At 50.6% G+C, this 22,485-nt stretch overlaps 1 protein-coding gene across 1 annotated transcript in view; it reads right to left on the reverse strand.

Annotated features, from left to right (window-relative positions):
- KMT2D (lysine methyltransferase 2D) overlaps nt 1-22,485 on the reverse strand; it is a 385,659-nt gene that overhangs the window by 88,456 nt on the left and 274,718 nt on the right. The window contains exons 40-44 of the mRNA XM_075333879.1: nt 12,355-12,492; nt 3,648-3,815; nt 3,409-3,565; nt 3,261-3,333; nt 2,991-3,166 (exon numbers count right to left, since the gene is read on the reverse strand). Coding sequence (XP_075189994.1) covers nt 2,991-3,166; nt 3,261-3,333; nt 3,409-3,565; nt 3,648-3,815; nt 12,355-12,492 — 712 coding nt within the window. The remainder of the gene's footprint in view (nt 1-2,990; nt 3,167-3,260; nt 3,334-3,408; nt 3,566-3,647; nt 3,816-12,354; nt 12,493-22,485) is intronic.

Here is a 22,485-nt window from a genome sequence, read left to right on the forward strand (position 1 = left end):
TCCGGCGGATTGAGGTCCAGTACAAAATTAATGTACAGTGGGATCCTTATAGAGGTGCCGTCAGCCACTGATACAACTATCCGGGCTGAAAGTCTAGACACCGGAGGGACCACCCTTGGCGAATGAGCTCACTCCTTGACCACCTCTGATGGGAGGGGGAAACAGTCATCAGAACCCCGCTTTGGGGTCTGACAGGACAGGCTGTGGGCTTGGACACAGTGGGCTGAAAACTGGAGTGGTTAAGGAACACACTCCTTGTCCTGTTTAAGGTATACTGATGCCTTTCTGCCAGCGGGGAATACTCCCCTGATACAGGCGGATGAGGTCCAGTACAAGTATAATGGACGCAATCCAATCATTCGCATCTGCGTCACCTACGGACAGATCAATGGTACATAAAGTAGCGTCCGAGCCCCTGGTAGAGACATCCTCCTCGTCCAGTGAGTCAGCTCGTAATCAGAGCTGCGGGACGGGGAGGACAGGGGACCCTGCGTCTCCATGTCAGGAGGACGGGGTCTGAGACCAGAAGGAGAGTCCTCTGTGAGCTTTGCTGAGCGAGCTGTAGCAGAAAACGCCCTGAGAAGGGGGCTAATGCATGCTCAGCAGATTCCAGGACAGCCGACCCCTGGAAAGAGCGGATTCTAGCCAAACCAGGGGTCAGCCACCGAAGCCGGAGCAGCTGGAGGGACCACTGATGAGCCTCCAGGCTGATGTGTTTATGAGCTCGGTACAGCCGTACGAGACTACATGTAGTGCATAATAAAAACAGCCTTGCAGCCTTGCTCTGATGTGAGACATGCTGCAGAGGTGGGGGCTCTGTCCTAGAATGGCCCCCAGCAGAGTATATAAACAGATAAAATAAGCAGCTGCACAAACCGGAGGTTGTGGCTGCCAGATCGTTTAAACAGACATTTCTGTGCCCTCCAGTCCCTCAGCCCAGGCCCCCACTTGTCACAATGTGGAATCTCTGTGCCTATGCAGGCACAGAGAACGCTGAGAAAATGGCGACCGGAGCGAGGAGAGGGGGCGGGGCCTACTCTGAGAGCGGCAAATGAGGTAGCCAGGGGAGGGAATCCTTCCTCAGTGAGGAGTGTCCCTTTCCTGTGCTGCACAGCCGCTGGGCGGAGCCACACTGTCCCTCTGCATGACTGACATGCAGAGGCAGTGGAAACCGAAACTAGGCCTCAGGCGAAGCCGGGGCCTAGATTTAAACATGCGGCCGGCGTGCAGGCACCATCGGCGCGGTTCTCCAGTGAAAACTGGAGAACCGGCCGGAAATGTTAACACAAACATAAAACACACTCTCCCCAATAAATAAAGTATAAAGGACCCCTGGAAAGACCACTTTCTGTGGTAATAACGTCTCATATACTTAGCTTGTGAGACGCAGGTTGCCAGGTCCCTGGGGGGTGATCGCTCCGTCCAGCAGGATCCTGAAAAAGGGCTGCGGATGGAGACCGGTCCCCTGAAAAGCAGTGAGAACCGTGTTGGCTCCCACTTCAAGCCAGAGCCCCAGGGGATGGTGAAGGAGCGCGGCATGAGAAGGCTCCAGCCTTGGAAAATCAACCTTAACAGCACCGCCGACACAGTGGGGTGAGAAGGGACATGCCGGGAGTCCAGCTGGACCCGCTTTTCTTCCAAATCTTTGATCCAAAAGGAAAAATCAAAAATCAGAGAATGCATGTGTGTGTGACCTCCTGAAACACAAAGCATTGAACTGGCTAGGACTGGCTAGCAGGGGGTGTATATGCTAGGAGGGAGGAGCTACACGTTTTGAGTGTAGTACTTTGTGTGTCCTCCGGAGGCAGAAGCTATACACCCATGGTCTGGGTCTCCCATAGGAACGATAAAGAAAAGGTGAAGATGCCGAAGGGTGAAAAAACAAGCAAACAATGGAGTAGATTATTCAGAATAGTCACTATTTTAAAGCAATTCTTGTTTCTCCCCACTCCAAGCATAGTTTAAAGCGAACCAACCACCAGGATTTTCCTATGTAAACTAAATCCAGTGCTATGCTGGCAATATCATGTGGATTCTTTACATACCTTTAGTGGTCAGATTGGATGTATAGATTTTGAAATACAGGCAAGTTACAGAAACATACAGCTTTTTGATTGGCAGCAGCTGCCGAGTAGCTAATATGTGAGTCCAGTTTTGCTATCTATTCCCGCCTGTCTTCTGCCTGTCCTTGGTAGATGCTAGACTGTATGGGCTCCTTCCAGGTATGAGTCATTTCTGTCACGTGATAGGTAAGTGTTAGAAATTTAGCCCATACAGTCCATCTACCAAAGACAGGCAGCAGACAGGGGCGGGAATAGATAGCAAAACCTGATTCACATATTAGTTATTCAGCAGCTGCTGCCAATCATAAAGCTGTTCATTTCTGTAACTTTACTTGCCTGTATTTCAAAAACCATACATCCAATCTGACAACTAAAGGTATGTATAGAATCAGCATGATAGTGCCAGTATAGCACTGGCTTTAGTTTATATAGGAAAATCCTGGTGATCGGTGTGCTTTAACTGAAGTAGTGATAGTTAAATTCATGATATGTGAAAAGTAAAAAACTGCCCTACCTAATAAACAATTTGATCAAATTGCATTTTTTTTTCTTGCAATAATGGTCTATGGTTTCTCACACACATCTTGCATTGGTGGCCCAAACCTTCTATTGTTTACAATTGGAGGCAAATTCTAGGATTCTGAAAAATGGCGCAAACCCCCCCCCAAAAAATTAATGCATTTTTGCTGCTTTCCTTACGGCATCAAACCCTGCATTTTGGCTGCAGGTTTTTTTTTTAACTGCTAAAAAGATCGGGTGTTGGCTGCAGAAAAAATAAGCACAATAAAAAAAATCAATGTGTAAACACAGCCTTAGTATGTCTTATACGTGTGAACCTCTATTTTAATATGCTGTAAGGGGGAGGGCTTGGCAGATCACTTGATGGCTTTCTTCTAAGATTAGAAGTTGCAGTAACTGATTGCTAACCTGGTATAGGACAACGGGGAATGAGCGGTATGACCGGTGACAATGCTCGCTCTTCTTCCTCTTCTTTCACATGGCACAAGGAAGGAAAGCGTTGGGTGTCCTCTCCTATAACACTTTCTGGGGAAGAGGCTGGAACAATGCTGTCAGGAGAATCACTTTCCTCATCACTCTCCATCCTAAATGAAAAAAACAAAAAAACGACATTTACAATTTGACAAAAGACCAACTTTCTTCACGTAGTCTACGAAGACATGATCAGTGTGGTCTCACCTGACATCCTCACTTTGGTTGTGTGGGGGAGTGGGAAGTGCAGCCAAAAGGTCCAGACTCCGTTCATCAGTGCCTACCGGACAAAAAGTTATAAGAAGTTACTTAGATACAAAATAGACTTTCCTGTACTGTAGCTGACTCCGCGCACCTTTTTTGACTTCGGCCTCAGCACTGCTCTCAGATTCCTTTTTTGTTTCGTTCAGATCTTCAGTTGCTGTTACACCATTCACCATTTTTTGCTGCACCGAAGGAGGTGGCGTTGGAGGTAAGGATGAGGGAGGTGTAGGGGGATTACTGAGGTTGTTCTTTAAAATAAAATAAGCCATAATTAAGCATTTTATAACTAGCCCTGGTAAAGCTGGACTTTGTGTGGAATAATCGAAGTACCTTGCTGAGTAGCTGTGTGTAGTAGTCCGGGATACTCTCCAGAGCCCCACTGCCAAACGATCCTTTCAGTGGGCTTTTCCCATTAACTGGTGTACTGCTGCCAAAGGGAGCAAATAGGCTGAAGTTTGCAGTTACTGAAGGCTCCATCAGAGGCAACAGAGAAAGCTCCTGAAAAACGATCATAAGAAACAATAGATTTTAAAGAACAAAATAGATTTATTTTTTTTTCAAACACTTTAAAAACATGGAATGAAGGGAATTTTGTTTACTTACCGTAAATTCCTTTTCTTCTAGCTCCAATTGGGAGACCCAGACAATTGGGTGTATAGCTTCTGCCTCCGGAGGCCACACAAAGTATTACACTTAAAAGTTTAAAGCCCCTCCCCTTCTGCCTATACACCCCCCGTGCCTCACGGGCTCCTCAGTTTTGGTGCAAAAGCAAGAAGGAGGAAAAGTTATAAATTGGTTTAAAGTAAATTCAATCCGAAGAAATTTCGGAGAACTGAAACCATTCAACATGAACAACATGTGTACACAAAGAACAACAGCCCGAAGGGAACAGGGGCGGGTGCTGTGTCTCCCAATTGGAGCTAGAAGAAAAGGAATTTACGGTAAGTAAACAAAATTCCCTTCTTCTTTGTCGCTCCATTGGGAGACCCAGACAATTGGGACGTCCAAAAGCAGTCCCTGGGTGGGTAAAGTAAAACCTCGTAATAGAGCCGTAAGACGGCCCCTTCCTACAGGTGGGCAACCGCCGCCTGAAGGACTCGCCTACCTAGGCTGGCATCTGCCGAAGCATAGGTATGCACCTGATAGTGTTTCGTGAAAGTGTGCAGGCTCGACCAGGTAGCTGCCTGACACACCTGCTGAGCCGTAGCCTGGTGACGCAAAGCCCAGGACACACCCACGGCTCTGGTAGAATGGGCCCTCAGCCCTGAGGGAACCGGAAGCCCAGAAGATCGGTAAGCTTCGAGAATTGGTTCCTTGATCCACCGAGCCAGGGTTGATTTGGAAGCCTGTGACCCTTTACGCTGGCCAGCGACAAGGACAAAGAGTGCATCCGAGCGGCGCAGGGGCGCCGTACGAGAAATGTAGAGTCTGAGTGCTCTCACCAGATCTAACAAGTGCAAATCCCTTTCACATTGGTGAACTGGATGAGGACAAAAAGAGGGTAAGGAGATATCCTGATTGAGATGAAAGGGGGATACCACCTTAGGGAGAAATTCCGGAACCGGACGCAGAACCACCTTGTCCTGGTTAAACACCAGGAAAGGGGCTTTGCATGACAGCGCTGCTAGCTCAGACACTCTCCGAAGTGATGTGACTGCTACTAGGAAGGCCACTTTCTGCGAAAGGCGTGAGAGAGAAATATCCCTCATTGGCTCGAAAGGTGGTTTCTGAAGAGCCATCAGCACCCTGTTCAGATCCCAGGGTTCTAACGGCCGCTTGTAAGGAGGGACTATGTGACAAACCCCCTGCAGGAACGTGCGTACCTGTGGAAGTCTGGCTAGGCGCTTCTGAAAAAACACAGAGAGCGCTGAGACTTGTCCCTTAAGGGAGCCGAGCGACAAACCTTTTTCCAATCCGGATTGAAGGAAGGAAAGAAAAGTGGGCAAGGCAAATGGCCAGGGAGAAAAACCCTGATCAGAGCACCAAGATAAGAATATCCTCCACGTCCTGTGGTAGATCTTGGCGGACGTTGGTTTCCTAGCCTGCCTCATAGTGGCAATGACCTCTTGAGATAACCCTGAAGACGCTAGGATCCAGGACTCAATGGCCACACAGTCAGGTTGAGGGCCGCAGAATTCAGATGGAAAAACGGCCCTTGAGACAGCAAGTCTGGTCGGTCTGGTAGTGCCCACGGTTGGCCCACCGTGAGATGCCACAGATCCGGGTACCACGACCTCCTCGGCCAGTCTGGAGCGACGAGGATGGCGCGGCGGCAGTCGGACCTGATCTTGCGTAACACTCTGGGCAACAGTGCCAGAGGAGGAAACACATAAGGGAGCTGAAACTGCGACCAATCCTGAACTAAGGCGTCTGCCGCCAGAGCTCTGTGATCTTGAGACCGTGCCATGAATGTCGGGACCTTGTTGTTGTGCCGGGACGCCATTAGGTCGACGTCCGGCATCCCCCAGCGGCAACAGATCTCCTGAAACACGTCCGGGTGAAGGGACCATTCCCCTGCGTCCATGCCCTGGCGACTGAGAAAGTCTGCTTCCCAGTTTTCTACGCCCGGGATGTGAACTGCGGATATGGTGGAGGCTGTGGCTTCCACCCATAGCAGAATCCGCCGGACTTCCTGGAAGGCTTGCCGACTGCGTGTTCCGCCTTGGTGGTTGATGTATGCCACCGCTGTGGAGTTGTCCGACTGAATTCGGATCTGCTTGCCTTCCAGCCACGGCTGGAACGCCTTTAGGGCAAGATACACTGCCCTTATCTCCAGAACATTGATCTGAAGGGAGGACTCTAGCTGAGTCCAAGTACCCTGAGCCCTGTGGTGGAGAAAGACCGCTCCCCACCCTGACAGGCTCGCGTCCGTCGTGACCACAGCCCAGGATGGGGGCAGGAAGGATTTCCCCTTCGACAGAGAAGTGGGAAGAAGCCACCACTGAAGGGAAGCCTTGGCTGCCCGAGAAAGGGAGACGTTCCTGTCGAGGGACGTCGACTTCCTGTCCCATTTGCGGAGAATGTCCCATTGAAGTGGACGCAGATGAAACTGCGCAAAAGGAACTGCCTCCATTGCTGCTACCATCTTCCCTAGGAAGTGCATGAGGCGCCTCAAGGGGTGTGACTGGCCTTGAAGGAGAGATTGCACCCCTGTCTGTAGTGAACGCTGTTTGTCCAGCGGAAGCTTCACTATCGCTGAGAGAGTATGAAACTCCATGCCAAGATATGTCAGTGATTGGGCCGGTGTCAGATTTGACTTTGGAAAATTGATGATCCACCCGAAACTCTGGAGAGTCTCCAGAGCAATGTTCAGGCTGTGTTGGCATGCCACTTGAGAGGGTGCCTTGACAAGCAGATCGTCTAAGTAAGGGATCACCGAGTGTCCCTGAGAGTGCAGAACTGCTACTACTGTTGCCATGACCTTGGTGAAGACCCGTGGGGCTGTCGCCAGGCCGAAAGGCAGTGCCACGAACTGAAGGTGTTCGTCCCCTATGGCGAAACGAAGGAAGCGCTGATGCTCTGGAGCAATCGGTACATGGAGATAAGCATCTTTGATGTCGATTGATGCTAGGAAATCTCCTTGGGACATTGAGGCGATGACGGAGCGGAGCGATTCCATCCGGAACCGCCTGGTTTTTACGTGTTTGTTGAGCAGTTTTAGGTCCAGAACAGGACGGAAGGATCCGTCCTTTTTCGGCACCACGAACAAGTTGGAGTAAAAACCGTGACCCTGTTGCTGAAAGGGAACAGGGATCACCACTCCTTCTGCCTTCAGAGTGCACACCGCCTGAAGAAGAGCATCGGCTCGCTCGGGGGGCGGAGATGTTCTGAAGAATCGAGTCGGACGACGAGAGCTGAACTCTATCCTGTAACCGTGAGACAGAATGTCTCTCACCCAACGGTCTTTTACCTGTGGCAGCCAGGCGTCGCAAAAGCGGGAAAGCCTGACACCGACCGAGGATGCGGTGCGAGGAGGCCGAAAGTCATGAGGCCGCTTTGGGAGCGGTTCCTCCGGCGGTCTTTTTAGGACGTGACTTAGACCGCCATGAATCGGAGTTCCTCTGATCCTTCTGAGGCCTTTTGGACGAGGAGAATTGAGACCTGCCCGCGGACCGAAAGGACCGAAACCTCGATTGTACCTTCCGTGGTTGAGGTCTGTTTGGTTTGGACTGGGGTAAGGATGAGTCCTTTCCCTTGGATTGTTTAATGATTTCATCCAATCGCTCACCAAACAGGTGGTCGCCAGAAAATGGCAAACCAGTTAAGAACTTTTTGGAAGCAGAGTCTGCCTTCCATTCACGTAGCCACATGGCCCTGAGGACTGCCACCGAATTGGCGGATGCTACCGCCGTACGGCTCGCAGAGTCCAGGACAGCATTAATGGCGTAGGACGCAAACGCCGACGCCTGAGAGGTTAAGGACACCACTTGCGGAGCAGACGTACGTGTGACTGCATTAATCTGCGCATGACAAGCTGAGATAGCTTGGAGTGCCCATACGGCTGCGAATGCTGGAGCAAAAGACGCGCCGATAGCTTCATAGATGGATTTCAACCAGAGCTCCATCTGTCTGTCAGTGGCATCTTTGAGTGAAGCCCCATCTTCCACTGCAACTATGGATCTAGCCGCCAGTCTGGAGACTGGAGGATCCACCTTGGGACACTGAGCCCAGCCCTTGACAACGTCAGGGGGGAAGGGATAACGTGTATCCTTAAGGCGCTTGGAAAAACGCTTATCTGGACAAGCTCGGTGTTTCTGGACTGCCTCTCTGAAGTCAGAGTGATCCAGAAACGTACTCAATGTACGCTTGGGAAACCTGAAACGGAATTTCTCCTGCTGAGAAGCTGACTCCTCAATTGGAGGAGCTGGGGGAGAAATATCCAACACCTGATTGATGGTCGCTATAAGGTCATTCACTATGGCGTCACCTTCAGGTGTATCTAGGTTGAGAGCGGCCTCAGGATCAGAATCCTGATCTGCTACCTCCGCTTCATCATCCAGAGAGTCCTCCTGCTGAGACCCTGAACAGTGTGATGAAGTCGAGGGAATTTCCCAGCGAGCCCGCTTAGGCGGCCTGGGACTGCGGTCCGTGTCAGAGACCTCACCCTGGGACCTATGAGTCAACCCAGGAGCACTTTGCTGCTCCAACTGAGGGGGGCCTGGGGTCAATGATTCAACAGTGCCCGGGGCCTGAGTCACCGGTCTGGACTGTAAGGCTTCTAGTATCTTAGCAGACCATTTATCCATACTCTCAGACAGTTTGTCAGTAAATACTGCAAACTCCGTCCCTGTCACCTGGACAGTGGTAGCAGGTGGTTCCACCTGGGCCACCAGTAGCAGAGGCTCCGGCTGAGTAAGTGCCACAGGGGCCGAGCATTGCACACAATGAGGGTCGGTGGAACCTGCCGGTAGTATAGCCGCACATGAGGTACAGGTTGCAAAGTAAGCCTGTGCTTTGGCACCCTTGCTTTTTGCGGACGACATGCTGTTGTCTCCTCTGAGTACAATCCAGGAGGGTATATAGCCAAAAATCAACAGTGCGACCGTACAGTGTAAATGTATAGCATATAAGCATATATATATATGTACACGTCGTCACTCAGTGGGGCCAGCACCACAGGTGCTGCTTACCGACCGCTCAAAGCGGTTGTGTGATCACCAGATTCCCTGCCTGGGCCTCCCAGAGCCGTGTTGTCTCTCCTCTCCAGCGTCAGAAGTGCTGACAGGAATGGCTGCCGGCGTTCTGTGGGGAGGAGGGGGGCCGTGGGCGTGCCCTAGAAAGTGCGGGAATCTGATGCCCCACTGTGCTGAGTGAGGGGGGAGGAGGATACAAAGTATGCTCCAGCCCTCAGCGCTGACGTTCTGTGCAGCGTCCCGCCCTTCCCCTGACTGGCAGGCCTGGGGGCGGGAATATGCGATACTAGGCCGCAAAAGCCGGGGACTAAAGTTATAAGCGCGGCCGGCAAATAAGCGCGGTCGGCGCGGTAGTCCCCGGCGCACTAACACACCCAGCAGTGCTGCAGTGTGTATGGCACAAGCGCTCCATGCGCGGTCCCCCACGGGGACACAGAGTACCTCACAGTAGCAGGGCCTTGTCCCTGACGATACCCGGCTCCTGTCCAGCAGATTCCCCAGGGGCTGCGGAGGGAGCACGGTCCCAGTGCCTGGAGACCGATTAGGATCCCACTTCACCCAGAGCCCTTAAGGGATGGGGAAGGAAAACAGCATGTGGCTCCTGCCTATGTACCCGCAATGGGTACCTCAACCTTAACAACACCGCCGACCAGAGTGGGGTGAGAAGGGAGCATGCTGGGGGCCCTGTTATGGGCCCTCTTTTCTTCCATCCGACATAGTCAGCAGCTGCTGCTGACTAAGATGTGGAGCTATGCGTGGATGTCAGCCTCCTTCGCACAAAGCATAAAAACTGAGGAGCCCGTGAGGCACGGGGGGTGTATAGGCAGAAGGGGAGGGGCTTTACACTTTTAAGTGTAATACTTTGTGTGGCCTCCGGAGGCAGAAGCTATACACCCAATTGTCTGGGTCTCCCAATGGAGCGACAAAGAAATGTATTTTTTATTCTTTATACCAGAAAAAACCGATGCCATACTTAACAAGCAGTTCATTTTCAAAAATATTTCCCGGATTCGTATATTCCTTTCCCAAAAAGCTGCAAAAAACCTAGTGCATGCCCTTATTATCTCACGCCTGGACTACTGCAACCTCCTGCTCTGTGGCCTCCCTACTTAACAGTCTGGCACCCCTACAATTTATTTAAATTATGTTGCCCAGCTAATCCATCTGTCCCCCCGCTACTCCCTGACCTCTCCGTTCTCTCAATCCCTTCACTGGCTTCCCATTGTCCAACAACTCCAGTTCAAAAAACTTATCATGACCTACAAAGCCATCCACGACCGTCTCCTCCCTACATCTGTGACTTAGTCTCCCGATACTTATCTGCACGTAACCTTCAATCCTCACAAGATCTCAGTCTTTACTTCCCTTTCATCTCCTCTTCCCACCATCGCATCCAAAATTTCTCCCATGCATCCCCCCCATACTTTGGAATGCTCTGCCACGGCATATCAGACTCTCCCCAACCTTGACAAGCTTCAAAAGAAACCTGAAGACCCACCTCATCCTACAAGCCTACAACCTGCAGTAACTCTAAATCTGATATAGCGCCGCACAACCATCTCTACCCTCACCTACTGTATCCTCACCCATCCCTTGTAGACTGTGAGCCCTCGTGGGCAGGGCCTCTCTCATCCTGAACCAGTCTGTACCTTGTTTCGTTTATGATCATTGTTCTTGTCCCTACTATGTGTACCCCCTTTTCACATGTAAAACGCCATGGACTAAATGCCGCTAATAATAATAATTATAATAATAATAATAATAATAATAATAGTAATAAATAATTTTTACCTTAAGGGGTGATTGGAAACACAAATTAATTTTCATCCTATATGCCTAGCTATATAATGCCATAATCTAATATATTTTCTTATATACATTAAAAAAAATACTCTACCATTCCCTCACTACATTATTTAACTGCCTTTTTTTTTTTTTTTTTTTTTTTTACTCCTATGTCATTTTTTTGTTGACGCTTCATGTGAGAATCCTTGTGCGTGTTGGGATACTCAAACAAAGAGTCATGAAGGAAAAGAGGCTGAAGTCTCGACAGACTCTGCTCCCTTCCCTGAAACAAAGTAATCAGCGTTGCCCATTTCTGGGGCTGGGCTAGTCCCTGCTCTGCTGATCATGCGCCGCTTGTCATTTCTGACAGATGCTCAGTAGATGCTTGCCACTGTGCATATGCACAGTGACAGTGCACTCTCTCACCAGCTGTGATCAGAAGTAATGAGCCAGCAGGAGAGCGCGCACTGTCTGTCATTGTATGCTGTAAGAATACCTAGTGTACAGAGACAAGAGCAGTCACCACAAGAGAGGTCGTGATTCTCAAGCGAAGTGTCATCAAAAATGGAAACTTAAAAATAAATAAAGCATTTAGGGTAGTGAGGGAGTGGCAGGGATTTATTTAATTTAACTATATTAGAAAATAGATAAGACTGGCATTTAGGATGAAAATTAATTTCCGTTTGGGACCACACCTGTACATTTGTCAAACAAGAAAAACTGGATATGTGAATGAGGACTTGGGGAATAATGCCACATTTTATGCAGTTTTTTTTTTTTTTTTTTTTCAACCAAAGACCATAAAACAGAAAAACTCTTCTTTTGAATCTACTTATGTCTTCTAAAGACAAACTATCTAAAAAAAAAAAATCTGTGTGAACATACATGAAGGTGACCAAGTACAGTGTCCTCCGGCAGAGACAGAAGGAAGCTACAGGGAAGTCGCATACATGTCTGTGTGTATAATGTTACTATCCTTACAAGCACCAACCAGGACTAAAGTTACTAAACACCCCAAGCCTGAAATATTAATAACAATCATCCTGTCTCAGTATGCTGCAGAAAACAAACAAAAGAAAAGTCATCTTTATTTGGGAGGGGCTATTCGTGACTCATTTTTATTTTGTGGGCCCTGCAGCACTGGTGTCCTGGGATCAAATCCCACCAAGGCCAACATCTACAAGAAGTGCTCCCAATGTTTGCGTAGATTTCCTTCGTGCATTCAGGTTTCCTCAGACGCTCCAAAGACACACTAATAGAAAATTTAGATTGTGGGCCCCTATGGGGACAGTGAAAGCGCGGTGGAATATGATGGTGCTATATTAGCAAATCATAAATAATAATATGGGCCTAAGAACCAGCAGGTAGTTGCCTAGCAGTTACTCAGAGTGGTGAAAGACCGATCCTGCCGGCAATTCTGCAGCTTCCACTGATGACACAGACAGATCAGCTGCTTCTCTTCTCCACGGCGGGACTGCAGACATAATACTGATAGGCAGCAGGGAGCCTGCCTGTTAGTTCTTAGGCACATAAATAAAAATGGTCCCGGACGACACTATTGAATAAATGTAATTTCAAGACAGTACATTCCCTGTACCTCCACGTTTTAGGTGAAATACCTGTTTCAGTTGTTTCACAATTGCTTCTGGGGATTTCAGACTGTCCTCCCTACGAATCTTTTTTCGGGAGTTGGGTACTTTCTCATTGGTTTTCTGTGTCCTTTTTGGTTTGGGCGCAGTCTTCTTTGCACAAATGTCCTAAGGTAAAAAAAATAAAATAAATAAAACTCAATTTTGATTTACAAGATCCAATATTAATCAAGACTGACATTATGCTTTGTAGCGACTGTATCATCAGATATTATATGTGAAGGAGATGAAAAAGGTCAGTCATCTTTATTTGAACCCCTTAGGCTAGGTCCACATTTCCGTTGTTTATGATCAATCACAATCCGCTGCTCTGATAAACGCAATCCGTTTGGCGGATTCCGTTGTTCCCATAGACTTGTATGAGTGGCGGATTGTGACTGATAACACTGCGTTGCATCCGCCGCCCGACTGATCAGTCGTGGAATAACTTACCGTAGGGCGGCAGGAACGCAGCATGTAGCATTTTTTGACCAGTGGAATCCTTCTGATTTCGCTGCGCATGCTCTCTTGGCGGCCGAACGATCAGCTGATCGCCCAGCAGCCGCCTTCTGTGAGCAATCAGTTGATTACCCAGCGGCCGCCTTCTGTGAGCGATCAGCTTATCACCCGGCTAATGAGAGTGGTCAGCTGATCGTTCACAATAGCCGGCCGCCGGCTTTTCAGAGGGAACAGATGATCTCCCGGCGGCCGGCTAATGAGAGCGATCATCGCTCTCATTAGCCAGCAGATCATCTGTTCGCTCTCAAAAGCCAGCTATTGTGAACGATCGCTCTCTCTCACATTTTACAACGGAATCCGACAATGAATTCTTATTCTTGTCATCCGTTGTACAATGCATCAGTCACAAGCGACAAACAACGCATGTGACTGATGCAAAATAACTGAAATGTAAACATAACCTTACCGACCGGGCCAAGTTTTTCAATTCTGACCAGTGTGACTTTATGTGGCAATAACTGTGGAATGTTTCACCACATCCTAGTGATTAGGACATTGTTTTGCACTCATATATAAAAATATCAGACATTTGACAAAAAATTAGCAATTTTCAACCTTTGAATGTTTATACAGTGATAGCAAAATAGTTAAACATTTACCTTATGCCTGCCTTTTTATAGCACTATTTGTAAAGAAGGGAATTTTGTTTACTTACCGTAAATTCCTTTTCTTCTAGCTCCAATTGGGAGACCCAGACAATTGGGTGTATAGCTACTGCCTCCGGAGGCCACACAAAGTATTACACTTAAAAGTGTAAACCCCTCCCCTCTGCTATACACCCTCCCGTGCATCACGGGCTCCTCAGTTTTGGTGCAAAAGCAGGAAGGAGGAAACTTATAAATTGGTCTAAGGTAAATTCAATCCGAAGGATGTTCGGAGAACTGAAACCATGACCAAGAACAGTTCAATCTGAACAACATGTGTACACAAAAGAACAAACAGCCCGAAGGGAACAGGGGCGGGTGCTGGGTCTCCCAATTGGAGCTAGAAGAAAAGGAATTTACGGTAAGTAAACAAAATTCCCTTCTTCTTTGTCGCTCCATTGGGAGACCCAGACAATTGGGACGTCCAAAAGCAGTCCCTGGGTGGGTAAAAGAATACCTCGGTAAAAGAGCCGTAAAACGGCTCCTTCCTACAGGTGGGCAACCGCCGCCTGAAGGACTCGCCTACCTAAGCTGGCATCTGCCGAGCGTAGGTATGCACTAGATAGTGCTCCGTGAAAGCGTGCAGACTCACCAGGTAGTCGCCTGACACACCTGCTGAGCCGTAGCCTGGTGCAGCAACGCCCAGGACGCACCCACGGCTCTGGGAGAATGGGCCTTCAGCCTTGAAGGAACCGGAAGCCCAGCAGAACGGTAGGCTTCAAGAATTGGTTCCTTGATCCACCGAGCCAAGTTGACTTGGGAGCTTGCGACCCTTTACTCTGGCCAGCGACAAGGACAAAGAGCGCATCCGAGCGGCGCAGGAGCGCCGTACGAGAAATGTAGAGTCTGAGTGCTCTCACCAGACCTAACAAGTGCAAATCCTTTTCACGTTGGTGAACCGGATGAGAACAAAAAGGAAGGTAAGAAGGTATCCTGATTGAGATGAACAGAGGATACCACCTTCGGGAGAAATTCCAGAACCGAGCGCAGAACCAGCTTGTCCTGGTGAAACACCAGGAAGGGGGACTTGCATGACAGCGCTGCTATGTCAGACACTCTGCGGAGTGACGTGACTGCACTAGGAAGACCACCTTCTGCAAAAGGCGTGAAAGAGAATATCCCTCATTGGCTCGTATCACCCTGTTCCGATCCCAGGGTTCTAGCCGACGCTTGTAAGGAGGGACTATGTGGCAAACCCCCTGCAGGAACGTGCGTACCTGAGGGAGTTTGGCTAGACGCTTTTGAAAAAAACACAGAAAGCGCCGAAACTTGTCCCTTAAGGGAACCGAGAGACAACCCCCTTTTCCATTCCGGATTGAAGGAAGGACAGAAAGTGGGCAAGGTGAATGGCCAGAGAGTAAAACTCTGATCAGAGCACCAGGATAAGAAGATCATCCACGTCCTGTGGTAGATCTTGGCGGACGTTGGTTTCCTGGCCTGTCTCATAGTGGCAATGACCTCTTGAGATAACCCTGAAGACGCTAGGATCCGGGACACAATGGCCATGCAGTCAGGTTGAGGGCCGCCGAATTCAGATGGAAAAAACGGCCCTTGAGACAGCAAGTCTGGCCGGTCTAGTAGTGTCCACGGTTGGCCTACCGTGAGATGCCACAGATCCGGGTACCACGACCTCCTCGGCCAGTCTGGAGCGATGAGGATGGCGCGGTGGCTGTCGGATCTGATCCTGCGTAACACTCTGGGCAGCGGTGCCAGAGGAGGAATACGTGAGGCAAGGAAACTGCGACCAATCCTGCACTAATGCGTCTGCCGCCAGAGCTTTGTGATCTTGAGAACGTGCCATGAATGCCGTGACTTTGTTGTTGTGCCGGGACGCCAATAGGTCGACATCCGGCTTCCCCCAGCGGCAACAAATCTCTTGAAACACGTCCGGTCGAAGAGAACATTCCCCTGCGTCCATGCCCTGGCGACTGAGAAAGTCTGCTTCCCAGTTTTCTACGCCCGGGATGTGAACTGCGGAGATGGTGGAGGCTGTGGCTTCCACCCACAGCAGAATCCGCCGGACTTGCTGGAAGGCTTGCCGACTGCTTGTGCCGCCTTGGTGGTTGATGTATGCCACCGCCTTGGCGTTGTCCGACTGAATTCGGATCTGCCTGCCTTCCAGCCATGGCTGGAACGCTTTTAGGGCTAGAACACTGCCCTTATCTCCAGAACATTGATCTGGAGGGAAGACTCTGCTGAGTCCATGTACCCTGAGCCCTGTGGCGGAGTAAGACTCCCTGACAGACTCGCGTCCGCCGTGACCACAGGCCAGGATGTGGGCAGGAAGGACTTTTTCCTTTGACAAGAGTGGGAAGAAGCCACCACTGAAGGGAGGCCATGGCTGCCCGAGAAGGAGCAACGTCCTTGTCGAGGGACGTCGATTTGCTGTCCCATTTGCGGAGAAAGTCCCATTAAAGTGGGCGCAGATGAATCAGCGCAAACGGAGCTGCCTCTATTGCTGCCACCAACTTCTCTAGGAAGTGCATGAGGCGCCTCAAAGGGTGTGACTGGGCTCGAAGGAACGATTGCACCCCTGTCTGTAGTGAACGCTGTTTGTCCAGCGGAAGCTTCACTATCGCTGAGAGAGTATGAAACTCCATGCCGAGATATGTCAGTGATTGGGCCGGTGTCAATTTTGACTTTAGGAAAAATTGATGAACCACCCGAATCTCTGGAGAGTCTCTAGAGCCATGTTCAGGCTGTGCTGCCATGCCACCCGAGAGGGGGCCTTGACCAGCAGATTGCCTGAGAGAGTAGGACCGCTACCACAGTTGTCATGACCTTGGTGAAGGCCCGTAGGGCTGTCACCAGGCCGAAAGTTAGTGCCACGAACTGAAGGTGTTCGTTCCCTATGTCGAAGCGCAGGAAGTGCTGATATCCTGATACAATCGGCACGTGGAGATAAGCATCCCTGATGTCGATTGATGCTAGGAAGCCTCCTTGGGCCATCAAAGGCGATGGCAAGCGGAGATATTCCATCCGGAACCGTCAGGTTCTCTGTCCGTTGAGCAGTGTGAAGTCCAGAACGGGGCGGGGTGATCCGTCCTATCTGGTACCACGAACAAGCTGGAGTAAAAAGCCGCGACTACGTTCTTGAAGGGGAACGAGGATCGCAACTCCTCCTGCCTTCGGAGTGTTCACCGCCTGGAAACGTGCATCGGCTCGCTCGGGGGACGGAGATGCTGTGAAGCAACGAGTCGGAGGACGAGAACTGAGCTCTATCCTGTGACCGTAAGACAGAATGTCTCCTACATCGGTCTTGGACATGTGGGGACCACTCCCCTGACCTGGACCGCCATGCAGAAAAGGTTCTCTGTGCCCTGCGGAGGATGAAAATACCCTCGCCTGAGACGTCAAAGACTCTAATTGCGGAGCACAGGATGACCGCATTGATCTGAGACAGAGCAGCTGAGATAGCCTGGAGTGCCCACCCCTGCAAAGGGCGGGGCAACGGACGCGCCTATGGCTTCATAGATAGATCCCATTAGGAGTTCTATCTGTCTGTTCGTGGCATTCTTGAGCGTGGACCCGCCAGCCACTGCTACTACTGATCTAGCCGCCAGTCCAGAGACTGGAGGGCACCTTATGACACTGAGCCGAAACCTTAACAACGTCAGAGAGGAAGGGACAACGTGTGTTATAAGGCGTTCAGTAAAACGCTTGTCCGGGAAGGTGTGCTTCTGGACAGTATCTGTGCATTAGCTGGACTGGGACTGCGGTTCGTGCTGGAGTTTACCACGTAATAACTAGAGGCCACCCCAGGAACACGCTTCGTCGCAGACCGATAGAGGCCTGGGGCGATCCCGCAGTGCCCGGGCCTGTGTAAGGGGCCGGTCTGGACTGCAAACTCCTAGTCTCTTAGCCGACCATTTGTCCATAGCCTGAGACATGGATAGTGAAAATGACCCAGAGAGTTTCTCAGCAAAGCTGTAACTCTGTCCCTGCCGCCTGGACAGGGAACGCCGGCGAAGTTTTCATCATGCAAACTCTGTCGCTGTCATCTGTGCAGTGCCCGTAATATAGGCGCACAAGAGGTTAAAATAAGCCAGTGTCTTGGCACCCTTACTCTTTAAGAGCAGACAACAGCCTGTCGTCCGCAGAGTAATCAGTGAGGGTATACAGCCAAAAACAAATAATGCTGCCGAACAGTGAAATCATATACCATATAAATAAACACATATATAGATATATATACACTGCGGCACCAAGGGGGGGACAACACCCTAGGAAGACCACCTTTGAAAAACTGGTGCCCCCCAGTGCTCAGTGAGGGGGAAGGAAGATAGCAACGTATGCTCCAGCCCTCCCTACGTTATGATGCAGGGCTCTGTCTGCAGGAATTCGGTGGTCTATAGTGATCAGTGAGGGGGGGCGGAGGACAGCGAGGTGTGCTCCAGCCCTCACTGTCGGCAACATACCGACCATCCCGCCCTTCTCCCTGACTGACAGGCTCAGGGGCGGGAGTTTAACACACTAGGCCGCAAAAGCCGGGGACTAAAGTAAAAACCGCGGCCGGCAAACAGGCACGGTCGGCGCGGTAGTCCCGGACAAAAAATGCACACCGCAGTCGCAGCTGCGTCTGAGGCCAAGGTGCTTCATGCACCGTGCCAACGGGGACACAGAGTACCTGTAGCTGCAGGGTGTCCCTGACGATACTCCGTCTCCTGTCCGGCAGGGGCTGCGGATGTGGCTTGTAGCCACCAGATTCTCTGCCCCGGGTCTCCCTCAGCTGCAGCCAGAAGTTGCTGAAAAACATGGCTGACGGCGTTCTCTGAGGAGGAGGGAGGCGTGGGCGTAGTCACAAAAAAGTGCGGGAATCTGGTGCCTCAGCGTGGGTAGTGAGGGGGGCGGAGGACAGCTCAATGTACTACAGCCCTCACTGTCGGCGTCATACCGACCGTCCCGCCCTTTTCCCTGACTGGCAGGTCTGGGGGCGGGAGAATCCCATACTAGGCCGCAAAAGCCGGGGATTAAAGTTGAAATCGCGGCCGGCCGGCAGTGCACGGTCGGCGCGGTAGTCCCGGACCCACACGCACGCCGCAGTCGCTGCAGCGTCTGGGCCCACGGTGCTTTATGCGCCGTCCCAACGGGGACACAGAGCACCTGGAATATGCGGTACTAGGCCGCAGAAGCCGGGGACTAGAGTATAAGCGCGGCCGGCAACAAGCGCGGTCAGCGCGGTAGTCCCGGCGCACTAACACGCCCAGCAGTGCTGCAGCGTGTATGACACAAGCGCTCCATGCGCCGTCCCCAAGGGGACACAGAGTACCTCACAGTAGCAGGGCCATGTCCCTGACGATACCCAGCTCCTGTCCAGCAGATTCCCAGGGGCTGCGGAGGGAGCACGGTCCCAGTGTCTGGAGACCGATTATGGACCCCACTTCACCCAGAGCCCTGCAGGGATGGGGAAGGAAAACAGCATGTTGGCTCCTGCCTATGTACCCGCAATGGGCACCTCAACCTTAACAACACCGCCGACCAGAGTGGGGTGAGAAGGGAGCATGCTGGGGGCCCTATATGGGCCCACTTTTCTTCCATCCGAAATAGTCAGCAGCTGCTGCTGACTAAGTTGTGGAGCTATGCGTGGATGTGTGCCTCCTTCGCACAAAGCTTAAAAACTGAGGAGCCCGTGATGCACGGGAGGGTGTATAGCAGAGGGGAGGGGTTTACACTTTTAAGTGTAATACTTTGTGTGGCCTCCGGAGGCAGTAGCTATACACCCAATTGTCTGGGTCTCCCAATGGAGCAACAAAGAAATGTCCTTTTATTTTGTCAGGATGTTCGAAGGTTTAAAAAAAATGTTGCAGCAATTTTTCGGGTTTTTTTAGGGATCTATTCAGTTTTAAAAAAAGACTTTAGGGGACCTATATATTTAAAAACAAACACCCATTCTAAAGACAACACCCCTCAATATATTAAAAAAAAAATGCTGTCAGGTAGTTTACTAACCTTTTAGGTGCTTTGGAGGAATTAGCACAAAATGCAATTACCAGAATGAAAATTCTTTCCACTAAAATATTGCCAACATTTGAACGGGACTATTAACTGCTAGACTCGAAGGCCATTACTCTTGGATTGCCATCAGGACCACACAATCAACATCTCAGTGTGCCAATAGGGTTAAAGAGGGAGTTCCCATGATCTGTTAACCTTCTAGATGCAATTGTCATTATTGACATCAGTATCTAATGGGTAAAATGACCATGGTCGGTGCCAACACTGATCTTGGCTGATATAGTAGGTGGTCAGCTATAGTGGGCAGCTGTTGCATTTTCTCCCACTGAATTCAAGAGTTGTGGAAAAAAAGCGCAACTAGGGTCTTACCCCAGAAAAAAAGGGGAAATAAAGGAAAGAAACGCACTCACCTATAGACGTTGTGCCAGTCACAACTCCTATAAATGCATATGTATTCACCGTTGACAGCAGCAGCCCCGGGTTGGCAGATTACAGAGAACAAAGGAAATTGGTTTTTCGAGGCGCTATCAACCGATCAGGACTGATGTTTGATCAATGTTTCTTTATTTGCATAGGTCTACGCGTTTCTGGAGTCTCAGCTCCCTTCATCAGTACTTCAGGCAGAAAACATCAAATCTACCTAGGTAGATTTGAAGTTTTCTGCCTGAAGTCCTGATGAAGGGAGCTGAGACTCCAGAAATGTGTAGACCTGTGCAAATAAAGGAACATTGATCAAACATCGGTCCTGATCAGTTGATAGCGCTGCGAAGAAGGGAATTTTGTTACTTACCGTAAATTCCTTTTCTTCTAGCTCCTATTGGGAGACCCAGACGATTGGGTGTATAGCACTGCCTCCGGAGGCCACACAAAGCAATTACACTAAAAAGTGTAAGGCCCCTCCCCTTCTGGCTATACACCCCCAGTGGGATCACTGGCTCACCAGTTTTAGTGCAAAAGCAAGAAGGAGGAAAGCCAATAACTGGTTTAAACAAATTCACTCCGAAGTAACGTCGGAGAACTGAAAACCATTCAACATGAACAACATGTGTACCCGAAAAACAACCAAAAATCCCGAAGGACAACAGGGCGGGTGCTGGGTCTCCCAATAGGAGCTAGAAGAAAAGGAATTTACGGTAACAAAATTCCCTTCTTCTTCGGCGCTCCATTGGGAGACCCAGACGATTGGGACGTCCAAAAGCTGTCCCTGGGTGGGTAAAGAAATACCTCATGTTAGAGCTGCAAAGACAGCCCTCCCCTACGGGGAGGCAACTGCCGCCTGCAGGACTCTTCTACCTAGGCTGGCGTCCGCCGAAGCATAGGTATGCACCTGATAATGTTTGGTGAAAGTGTGCAGACTCGACCAGGTAGCTGCCTGGCACACCTGTTGAGCCGTAGCCTGGTGTCGTAATGCCCAGGACGCACCCACGGCTCTGGTAGAATGGGCCTTCAGCCCTGATGGAACCGGAAGCCCAGCAGAACGGTAGGCTTCAAGAATTGGTTCTTTGATCCATCGAGCCAGGGTGGCTTTGGAAGCCTGCGACCCTTTGCGCTTACCAGCGACAAGGACAAAGAGTGCATCCGAGCGGCGCAGGGGCGCCGTGCGGGAAATGTAGATTCTGAGTGCTCTCACCAGATCCAACAAATGTAAATCCTTTTCATACCGATGAACTGCATGCGGATAAAAGGAAGGCAAGGAGATATCCTGATTAAGATGAAAAGAGGATACCACCTTAGGGAGAAACTCCTGAATGGGGCGCAGCACTACCTTGTCCTGGTGGAACACCAGGAAAGGAGCCTTGGATGACAGTGCTGCTAGTTCGGACACTCTCCGAAGAGACGTGACCACTACCAGAAAGGCCACTTTCTGTGAGAGTCGAGAAAGTGACACATCCCTCAGAGGCTCGAAGGGCGGCTTCTGGAGAGCAACAAGGACCTTGTTTAGATCCCACGGATCTAACGGCCGCCTGTACGGAGGTACGATATGACAAACCCCCTGCAGGAACGTGCGCACCTGAGAAAGTCGTGCTAGCCGCTTCTGAAAAAACACGGATAGTGCCGAGACTTGCCCTTTAAGGGAGCCGAGCGACAAGCCCTTTTCCAACCCAGATTGCAGGAAGGAAACAAAGACAGGTAACGCGAATGGCCAGGGAGATACTCCTTGTGCAGAGCACCAGGATAAGAAAATCTTCCACGTTCTGTGGTAGATCTTAGCAGAAGTGGACTTCCTAGCCTGTCTCATGGTGGCCACGACCCCTTGGGATAATCCTGAAGACGCTAGGATCCAGGACTCAATGGCCACACAGTCAGGTTCAGGGCCGCAGAATTCCGATGGAAAAACGGCCCTTGGGACAGTAAGTCTGGACGGTCTGGTAGTGCCCACGGTTGGCCGACCGTGAGATGCCACAGATCCGGGTACCACGACCTCCTCGGCCAGTCTGGGGCGACGAGTATGACGCGGCCGCAATCGGATCTGATCTTGCGTAACACTCTGGGCAAGAGTGCCAGAGGTGGAAACACATAAGGGAGCCGGAACTGCGACCAATCTTGCACTAAGGCGTCTGCCGCCAGAGCTCTTTGATCGCGAGACCGCGCTATGAAGGTCGGGACCTTGTTGTTGTGCCGAGACGCCATTAGGTCGACGTCCGGCACCCCCCAGCGGCGGCAGATTTCCTGAAACACGTCCGGGTGAAGGGACCATTCCCCTGCGTCCATGCCCTGGCGACTGAGGAAGTCTGCTTCCCAGTTTTCCACGCCCGGGATGTGGACTGCTGATATGGTGGATGCCCTTTCCTCTACCCACATCAGAATCCGGCTGACTTCCTGGAAGGCTTGCCGACTGCGTGTCCCTCCTTGGTGGTTGATGTATGCCACCGCTGTGGAGTTGTCCGACTGAATTCGGATCTGTTTTCCTTCCAGCCACTGCTGGAAGGCTAATAGGGCAAGATACACCGCCCTGATCTCCAGAACATTGATCTGAAGGGTGGACTCCTGCTGAGTCCACGTC

The sequence above is a fragment of the Anomaloglossus baeobatrachus genome, chromosome 2 (genome assembly GCF_048569485.1).
Source record: "Anomaloglossus baeobatrachus isolate aAnoBae1 chromosome 2, aAnoBae1.hap1, whole genome shotgun sequence".
Classification (NCBI taxonomy): domain Eukaryota; kingdom Metazoa; phylum Chordata; class Amphibia; order Anura; family Aromobatidae; genus Anomaloglossus; species Anomaloglossus baeobatrachus.